At 42.1% G+C, this 10,233-nt stretch overlaps 1 protein-coding gene across 1 annotated transcript in view; it reads left to right on the top strand.

Moving 5' to 3' along the window:
- Positions 1–1,986: 1,986 nt before the first annotated feature.
- The window catches only part of YAF2 (YY1 associated factor 2), a 58,782-nt gene continuing 50,535 nt past the window's right edge, over positions 1,987–10,233 (top strand). The window contains exons 1-2 of the mRNA XM_075930120.1: positions 1,987–2,377; positions 2,612–2,737. Coding sequence (XP_075786235.1) covers positions 2,352–2,377; positions 2,612–2,737 — 152 coding nt within the window. The 5' untranslated portion in view covers positions 1,987–2,351. The remainder of the gene's footprint in view (positions 2,378–2,611; positions 2,738–10,233) is intronic.

Genomic DNA, 10,233 nt, shown 5'->3' with positions numbered 1-10,233 from the left:
CCGGACAGTCTGGTATTTGGACTTTGTGTCCAGTAAACAAATTGAGAAAATACCGGCCATGTAAATGTCCTGTATCTTCTAATTAAGGAAGTTTTTCTGCTTTTCCCGGGACCGGCTTGGTGCCCAACAGAAGCCCGCTTGGGATACACAGCAATTAAAGGGGTGAGACCTCCTGAATCCCCTCCCCCCTACGCTCCCTGGTTACTCTCTGGTGGTTTTTTTTTTTTTTTGCTCAACCAATTTTTAGCAAATGTTTGTACCTAGTCACAGGTGACAGGCATCCATTACTAGCAAGTTTCAGAGAGAGGAGCTGTGGTAATTTTTAGTAAATGCTAAATGCTCCAAGCAAGGTTTCACAGGAGAAACAATCTTTTATAGTAGAAGATAGTGTCCCTAGCCTATATTTGTCAGAAGCTGGGAATGGGTGACAGGAGATTGGATCCTGTCCTTAACAATTACCTGTTCTGTTCATTTTGTCTAGGGCAATCTGGTACTGGCCATGCTGGAAGACAGAGTACTAGGCTAGATGCATTTTTGGTCTGAATATGACCATTCTTATGTTCTTAATACAGCTCACTATTAATAGGTCCATCGTGATCTTCAGCCTACATTTTCCTTTTCTTAATTTCACCTCATTATTCCCAGCTAAAATTCTTTTTTTTTTTGCAATGTTCAGAAAAGGAACAACATTCTTCATGGGTTTTTTTATGCTGTTAGGCACATTTTATTTGTACTTAATCTATGAATACAAATATTAATGTTGTTTGTAACCTTGCATCTAATCTAGATCTTATATGAATTTGTATCTGCATCTATCACAATAGTACCAGTGTCTGAACATTTCTGAGGTTAATTGACTGGTATAGCAAGGTATCTCATGGTACTTCTTGGAGTTTTCTACTTTTCTCCTAACCTGGTTATGACAGCACTGCATGGGATACAGGTTTTTTTTTCTTTGAGGGCGGGGTCTAATTATTGTGGTAAATGTTACTCTATGATAATATGGAAGCTTTATGAAAGAGGAAAGGTCTTGAAGCTGTAAGATTCTGGATTAAATTATTCTCTTCTGAAATTTTGTTCCACAACCAGATCTCCTCATCAGAAAATGCCCCATTTCTGGCTCTCATAATTTTTTATCCTGAGCTTTGATCAGCATTGTTCCAGTGGAATGTAGCTATACTAGTAATTCATAGATGGAAATGTAATCGCTAATGTACTTAGGACCTTGAGTTGCCAAATTTGGTTGGACATATTCCTGGAGATTTCATCACATAACATAATCTTTAATTAAAAATTAATCTTGAATTCCCGGAGACTCCAGGACAATCTTGGAGGGTTGATAACCCTAGTAAGACCAGATCCATGAATGGCTTTCAACAGCATGCCCACGGCTTTGGACTGGCAATGAAAATAGACCAATAACTAGTGTTGCTGTGGCCTAATCTGCGGAGAAAGTGTGCTGCCTCATTCTGTACCACCTGTTAGCATTGTTCATATTTATATTCAGTTATCCAGTTTGGAGCTGATGAATGAGGCCAGGACCCTGACACAGAGGAAGAGATGTGGTTTGAAGAGATGAAAGGAAGAGGCCTTCTGGATCAGTCCTGCCTTTATGAGGATTGGGCACACTCTTGCCTTGTGTGTAATTTACATATCATCCTAGGTGAGATGGCATATTGATTTACGTGCAACAGGAACGTGGTTCGTGCAATAGGAAAGTGGTTCTGTCATATCTGTCAGCACATGCACGTTGCATCTGCAATATATCAAAACAGGCACGGCCTGTATGAAATACATATGTCATTGCTGCAGAGGGGATCTGTCTCTCAGCCCGCCTGGCAGCTTGCTTGCCATGTGCTGTTAGGCAAGCTGTTACAGGCGCAGGAGACAACACAATGGCCGGGGGACCCCCACGCCGTCACTCCCCGCAGGGCGGGGACCCCTAGCCCGCACACGGGGGCGGGGGTGGCTGGCCCAGCACACACACGAGCTCCCATCCCGTTGCCCCCTCCAGCCAGCCAGCGCGCGCGCTGTGGGGCGAGCGACGAGGGCTGCGCCGCCGCCTCAGCAGCTCGCCGCCCGCTCCCCTCAGGCCGGCTGGCGCCGCCAGCAGATGCGAACCTGCCGCCTCGCGCTGCCGGGGGCTCGGAGGGCTGCGGGCGGCCGCTGGTTGGCGGCGGGGGGACACGTGAGGGAGGAGGGGGCGGCGGGCGGCAGAGGGAGCCGGAGTTTCCCCGACAGCTGGAGGTTGCGGCGGCGGCTCCTCCTCCCCGCTCGAGCCAGGGCCCCCCGCGCTCCTCCTTATTTACAAACACACAAAGGGCCGGGCCGGGGACGCGTCTGCAGCCGGCATGGGAGACAAGAAGAGCCCGACCAGGTAAGGGCGGCGCGGAGGCCTGGCGCCGGCAGCGCCCGCGCCCTGGATTAGCGGCGCCTCCTGGCCGGGCCCGACCCTGCGCCGGGAGCAGCGGCGAGCCGGCTCGGCCGTGCAGCGGCCATGGCGGCCGCGGGAGCCGGGCTGCAGCGGGGGCGGTCGGGCCGGGCTGCGAGCGGGGCCTGACCCACCGCCCCCGCCTGTCCCCCCCTCCCCCCCGGGTTGTGTGTGTTGCAGGCCGAAGCGGCAGCCGAAACCCTCCTCGGACGAGGGCTACTGGGACTGCAGCGTGTGCACCTTCCGGAATAGCGCCGAGGCCTTCAAGTGCATGATGTGCGATGTGAGGAAGGGCACCTCCACTCGGTGAGTGTCCGGACACCCTGACCCGGCGCGCAGCAGCCCCGGGGTGCCAGGGAGCCGGCTGCTGCAGTAGGAACTAGGTCAGGTTTATGGGGGATCCCGTCGCCCGTGGGCTGTAGGGACAGGGACCAGAAATGCTGCAGCGTTTGCTCCCAGACTCATTTAACCCTTTGGCTCTAGCAGCTAAGAGGCATTTTCCTTTTATAAAATTAACAGAATACGTGTCCAGACACTAGCTGAAATCCTCTCGAAGGGGAGAGAAGGTGAGTTCCCTTCATTGCAAGGAGCTCCTGGGGCTTAACTGGCATCTTATTGTGCTTGCATTAGGTTTTGTTTTCTATGTTAAAGTACAATAGCATATGCAAGGTAACACTTTTGAAATACAATGCCGATAGGGTTTATTAATCTAATTATGAAAATAATTTTGTGCAGCATAAAATGAGGTGTTTTTATAAATTAAAATGTGAAAATATGGTCTCTACAAAGTACAATGTGTTAATCTTCCATTTTTTCATGGTGGGTCATCAATATGCTATTTCATCTAAAGCATTTGCTTCTATTATCATTGATTTTTCTTTATGAAGTAGCTTAATTCAATTTCCTCAAAAATCCCAAACAAAAATCCCTAAATCTTATTTATTTCTATGTTTAATGTTAAAGAACTATCCTGTTTTTTTCAATCCCACCTTAGAGATTTATTCTCTCTACAGAGGTGATTCCCTGCTACTACTTTTTCAAAGGGAATGTAAATTAGCTGAGTTTTTTAATACAGTGAAGTCAGTCTGGAAATCACTGACATCTCAGAGTAAACCTTTTCCGTAGAACATCATAAACATCCTGAGAATCATTTGGATCCAACATGTTTGTATAGTTCTATTATTATGGGTTAGAACAGAGGTAATCAGTTATTTTTTGTTAGGGTTCACATTTCTTTGTCAAGGTCCAAACTACAGAGAAAATAATAATCAGTTTCCGCTCCCCAGTAAATAAGAAGATTTTTTGGCCTATTCAAAAGCATTTGGCCCACATCTACTTCTGGGTTAGAACACGCTCTAAAGGATGGATAATTTTATAAAACCAACAAGTGTGCAACTGTGGAGTCTTTTGCACATTAGCATAAGAAAATAACATGTGCTTTTATTTATTATTATTATTAGTATTAGTATTATTTATGTATTATATCTTGTCAATCCTGTTAGCAAAAGAGATATGCCACAGTCTTTTATTAAGAGTTATAAGAGCTTTATTACAAACATAAAACATAATAATACTGGATACGATTTTTGCAATGAATTTATTGTAAATTAATGTTCAAATAATTCAGGAATAGACTTGTTCTCTCTTTTGATGATGTATATTTGTAAAAAAGATTTTTAAAAATATTTTTTCAAAACTAACTTTAAATTTATTAGAGAGTTCGTAGAATGACTTGTCTTTATGATAGCAGTCAGGTTCATAACCTTTTGACATTTACTTATCATACTATGTTTTCCAGTACTAAAAATGAGGCTAGATTTCTACTTAACTTGGTTTTTCAGTTTTCAGAGAATTTAATAGAATTATACATCTTTATTGAAGCTAGGTGAGTGAGGTAATACCTTTTACTAGGTCCGCTTCTGTTGGTGAAAGAGACAAGGTTCCCAGATCTGAAGAAGAGCTCTAGGTAAGCATAAAACCTTGTCACCTTTCACCAGCAGAAGTTGGTCCTATCAAGATTATCTCACTCATCTTGTGTGTCTACTATCCTGGGACCAACTTGGGTACAACAGTACTGCAGATATAGATCTTCAGTACTGTTGTACCCAAGTTGGTCCCAGGATAGTAGACACACAAGATGAGTGAGATAATCTTGATAGGACCAACTTCTGCTGGTGAAAGGTGACAAGGTTTTATGCTTACCTAGAGCTCTTCTTCAGATCTGGGAACCTTGTCTCTTTCACCAACAGAAGCGGATCTTAATAGTTAGACGCATCCAGCAAAAAGCTACCATGCTTGTAAGAGTGAAAGCAGATTTCCCCAAGTTCAATACAAGTGAAGGCAACAGCTTTCTTTAGCTTTTATTAAGGACTTGGAGCAAGTTAAAATAGTGTTTTATTACACTAAAACAATCATTTCAGGGAAAAAGTACAAGTGGCATTGGCTAGAGAGATAATTAGGGTACACCAGTGGTATAATTGTTTTATTCTGCAGTATTTTAAAAAGAAACACAAAATATTTTGTTTTTCCTTGTTCAGTGATGTTCTTCTCCTATGCAGGGTTTCTGTAGATTCATGGATTTTTGTTTTCCCACTTAAAATCTAAATCAAATCCATAACTGATTAAGTGTTTGGATTTCTTGCCATAAGACTTAGAGCAGTGATGGTAATCTAGGCTTTTGAGTGGGCTGTATGATTGGCCCTTATTCATCTCAGTGGACCACAAGACTATCGTAACCAAGAAAGTCTCCTGAGTTAGGATAGTTTTGTTAAATGTACTTGCGGACATAGAATGTGTGTGGTGTGCCAATTGCACTGTAGCAGAGCTTTGACTGGATGAGAGGGAGTATACAGCTCTCCTAGTCAGTATTGTTTGCAATCAGCATGCCCCTCACTTCACGAGTTTTTGTTTTATGTGTGTGTCACTTTAGTAATATCGGTAGGGAAAATTATGCAGATGGAAACCAGCAGAATCTGGCAATCCTATGCACAGGCTGTAGTAAACACAATGTCTTCTGGACTGCACATAGAACATCAGTGGGCTGTGGATTGCCCACTACTGACTTAGTTTTATTTTCAAAACCAGCCTTTTAAATTGCGTTCACAGTACCATGTGTGCAAAGTCCTGGATTTATACATGCCAGGCTTACAAACCTGTGGCGAGTAGATTTCAGCCGGTCGCTCTGTGCGCCCCATTCACTGGCGCTTTGCATATGCACAGTGCCGATCTGGCGCATGTGCGGTGCAGGGCTGGCGAGTAGCTCTCACCGGGGTTTGTCAAGCCCTGATTATATTTATGCACACAAATTAAGCCTTAATTCTGCATTTGTGTTTTTGCTGGCCAATACCTATAGAATATTATAACTTAAAGGGACCTAGAGAGATCATCAAGTCCAGATCCCTGCCCTCATAGCAAGACCAAGCAAAGTCTATATCATCCCTGATAGATGTCTGTCTAACCTGCTCTTAAAGATCTCCAGTGATGGAGATTCCGCAACGACCCTAGGCAATTTATTCCAGTGTTTAACCACCCTGACAATTAGGAATTTTTTCCAAATGTCCAACCTAAACCTCCGTTGCTACAATGTAAGTTAATTGCTTCTTGTCCTGTCATGAGAGACTAAGGAGAACAAATTTCCCCTCCTCTCTTCTCTTCGTGACACCCTTTTAGATACCTGAAAACCACTATCATGTCCCCTCTCAGTCTTCTCTTTTCCTACTAAACAAGCCCAATTTCTTCAGCCTTCTCTCATAGATTGTGTTTCCTAGACCTTTAATAATTTGTGTTGCTCTTCTCTGGAGCTTCTCCAATTTCTCCACATCTTTCTTGTAATGTGGTGCCCAGAACTGGTCACAGTACTCCAATTGAGGCCTAATCAGTGCAGAGTAGAGCGGAAGAATGACTTATGCCTCCCAGAATCATGTTAAGTTTTTTTTGCAACAGTGTCACATTGTTGACTCCTATTTAGCTTGTTGTCCACTATGAGCTTTAGGTCCCTTTCTGCAGTACTCCTTCCAAGATAGTCATGACCCATTCTGTATGTGTGAAACTGATTGTTCCTTTCTAAGAGTAGTTCACATTTGTTCTTATTAAACGTCATCGTGTTTACCTCAGACCATTTATCAAGTTTGTCCAGATCATTTTGCATTATGACCCTATCCTCCAAAGCAGTTGCAGCCTCTCCCTTCTTGGTATCGTCTGCAAACTTAATAAGTGTACTCTCTATACAATCATCTAAATCATTGATGAAGATATTGAACAGAATTGGTCCCAAAACAGACCCCTGGGGAATCCCAGTTGTTATGCCCTTTGAGCATGACTGTGAACCATTAATAACTTCTCTGAGAATGGTTATCCAGCCAGTAATGCATCCACCTTATAGTAGCCTCATCTAATTTGTATTTGCCTAGTTTATTGATAAGAAGGTCATACTAGACTGTATCAAATGCCTTACTATAATCTAGATTTACCACGTCCACCGCTTCTCCTTTATCCACAGGACTTGTTATCCTATCAAAGAAAACTATCAGATTGGTTTAACATTATTTGTTCTTTACAAATCTATGCTGGCTGTTACCTGTCACCTTATTTTCTTCCAGTTGTTTGCAGATGAATTCTTTAATTACCTGCCCCGTTATCTTTCCTGGCACAGAACTGGCTGGTCTGTAGTTTTCTGGGTTGTTCTTATTTCCCTTTTTATAGATAGGCACTATATTTGCCCTTTTCCAATCTTCTGGAATCTCTCCCGATTTCCATGATATTTCAAAGATGATAGCTAAAGTTAGATACATCCTCTATCAGCTCCTTGAGTATTCTTTGCCCATGAAGAACTTCATTGGAGTCCATTTATGGATCTACTTACAGGAGCCTTAGAGACTAGAGTTAGGACCTTTTGGAAAAGGGTCTTAGGTAGTTGTTAAAAATAATCAGAGGGAGGACTGATCTTTCCCAAAATAACACTTTTGTTAGAGATCTAGTGGATGAATTCTCTAGCCTTTTGCTTCAGTGTATAATTTTTTATAAGTAAAATTGATAGCTTCATTATAGTTCCAGATAGGTATTTGTTCACATCTCAAAAACACTCTCTTTTTTTTTTTCTTTTTTTTTTTTTTCAGTTGATTGATATGACTACCTCCTAAGCCATGTAGACTAATGTTGAGGTGCCTTGATATTTCAGTGCAGAGAAATTTTCTGCTTGGTACCTGACATTTTTAGAGTGTGTGTGTGGCTTTTTTGCATTTTGTGAATGCTAAATTTCACTAAACTCACCCAGAATTGCAGACAAAAAATTGCAGTCACAGATAGTGAATGTTGTATTTTTGAAAGCCGTTAGAGACCAGCTGAAAACACGATACATATTGAACCTCACTTGTCCTGCACCCTGATTGGTGCCAAATGAGAATTTGCTGAAACAAGCGAAGTCAATATTGTCCAGCAGCATTACCAACACTTCCACTGCTTACTGAGCTCTTAAGAGACATTTGGGGTAAATTTGAGCTAAATAACAGCACAGAACTCTGAAGACCAGAGCTAAATAACAGCACAGAACACTTGGTGGCTGTAAACAAACTTTATGGGACCACAGAAAACTTGGGCACACCCATGATTAGTGAACATCTAGCTAACTAAAATCATGCTGGACCATGGATATTGCTGGACCAGAGTGATCCAGACTAGAGAATCAATCTGTATTTGAATCTTCTAATCTGTTAATGCTTTCATGTTTTTGCTGTAGGATAATTGAATATTTTTACATTTCCATGAAGTCTGACTTTTTTATGCTAATAGATAGGCATTGATTCTGATTTTATAAACAGATAAGCAAACATTTAAATATAAGATTTTGCATTATTTTTTCATATATTTTTGAACTACCATAAAAATAATCACAGCAAATTGTATAATGGAGTAAAATTTAACTTTGTGAGAGTATCATCTTATATGATTAAACAGAGCAGTGCTTCCATGGAAGATCTCCCCGGTGTCTGCAGGAAGTTATGTGATTTATTAGGTAGCACTCTTAATGTTAAAACAAACAAAAACCAGTGTCCCAGTTTGGTGCCAGGATTCAATATATGCCATTAGGATAAGACATAAAACAAAGGTCTTGACTATAAGTTTAAAAATCACATAATTTTAAACAGTAAGGCTTGATTCCATTTTGGGTAACTTCATTCATGACCTGAATTCTTCTTGGAGATGTGGTATTTTTAATCACTTTCTTACCTGTGATGTTTGCAGTTGATAAGTAATGATAAGCTATTGTATTGTACCATGTAGGGAATTACATTTTAGGGCACAATGAAGTGATTTCTTTATATGTCATTTTCTAAAACGTTCCGGGAACTTCTAGATGAAAGATGCTGTATACATGTATATAAGACCATATTAATTGTGCCTTAAACAAGCAAATCCCTCACTGAAGTTCAGTAGAAATTTTGTTTAAGTAAAACTGAATACAGCCCTAAGATATTGCTTCATAGAAGGTACTGGTAGTAACCTCTATGTTTAGGTTGCCTAATATGTTTAGGTTGCCTTTGCATTATAAAAGATTCTTCTGATCTCTTTTCAGAAGCTTTGAAACATCTGTTGTTTGTACCAGGTGTTTGAAATTTATTAGGGGGAGAACCCTACAGTTAGATTAAGTGCCTTTTTGTTTGTTCCATGAAATTATGCTCAGGTTTTGCTGAGATTTAAAGAGCTGAAAATCATTACTTTCTGTCACTTACATTGCCACAATTTTCCTGAGCAAGCATACTAAAATGACAGAACATGAAAACATTCTAAAAGACCGGGTCCACATCACCCCCAGAGCAGCAGTAGTTGGTGCAGTGGGATCCTTGGGTGTATAAGACTATTGCCCATCCTTCCTGTACCTGCCTAGTGATACCACATGGGGCAGGTGTCCTCCATCCGCAATCTGGGTGGGGGGAAGGAGAGAGGAAACAGAACTGAGCTGGGTTACCTTAGCCACCCTGAGGATATATCTACACTGCATGCTTATTCCAAAATAGTTTATTTCTAAATAGCATGTCTACACTGCAGGGAAGCCTCAAAATTAGTCTGAGGCAGGCTTCCCTAATGTAGACATGCTATCTTGATTTAGAGCCTCAAGAGGCACTCAGGAGGAAGAGCTTAGAATGGCCCTGGTGAGGAGCTATTTCGAAATAGCAGCAGTGAGCATCTACACACACCTTATTTTGGAATAACTGTTTTGGAAGAGGGGTTATTCCTTGTGGAATGAGGTTTACAGAAGTTGGAATAAACCACCCATTATTTTGCTATTATTTTGAAATAACAGAATTGCTGTGTAGACACTTGCATTTTTATTTCGGAATAACACTAGTTATTCCAAAATAACAGTGCAGTGTAGATGCACCCTCAGAATCCAGCAGATAATCCCTTTTGTCCATCTTCATTCTCCTCCACACACTCTGTAATATGTCTTCTGCTGATTAACTAAAGACCTGACTACTTTAGCTAATGGAGAGAAGTCTATGCTACAAGACCGTATTTTCCGGCGTATAAGGCTACTGGGCGTATAAGACCACCCTCTAATTTTTTAGTTAAAAGATAGGTTTTCGTCTTATACCCCAGCGCTCCTCCGCCTCCCCGGCTTTGCTCCCGGTGTCCCTGGTCTGCTGGAGATGGTCCCCAGCAGACCAGAGGCACCGGGAGCAAAGCCGCAGCAGCGGTGGGGTCCCGCGCCTCTGAGGCTTTGCCAGAGCAAAGCCTCAGAAGCGTGGCACCCCGCCGCTGCTTCGGCTTTGCTCCCGGTGCCTCTGGTCTGCTGGGGACCGTCT

Source organism: Pelodiscus sinensis, chromosome 1 (genome assembly GCF_049634645.1).
Source record: "Pelodiscus sinensis isolate JC-2024 chromosome 1, ASM4963464v1, whole genome shotgun sequence".
In the NCBI taxonomy this organism is placed as follows: domain Eukaryota; kingdom Metazoa; phylum Chordata; order Testudines; family Trionychidae; genus Pelodiscus; species Pelodiscus sinensis.
Note: the sequence above shows the minus strand (reverse complement) of the source record. Positions and strands in the feature narration are given on the sequence as shown.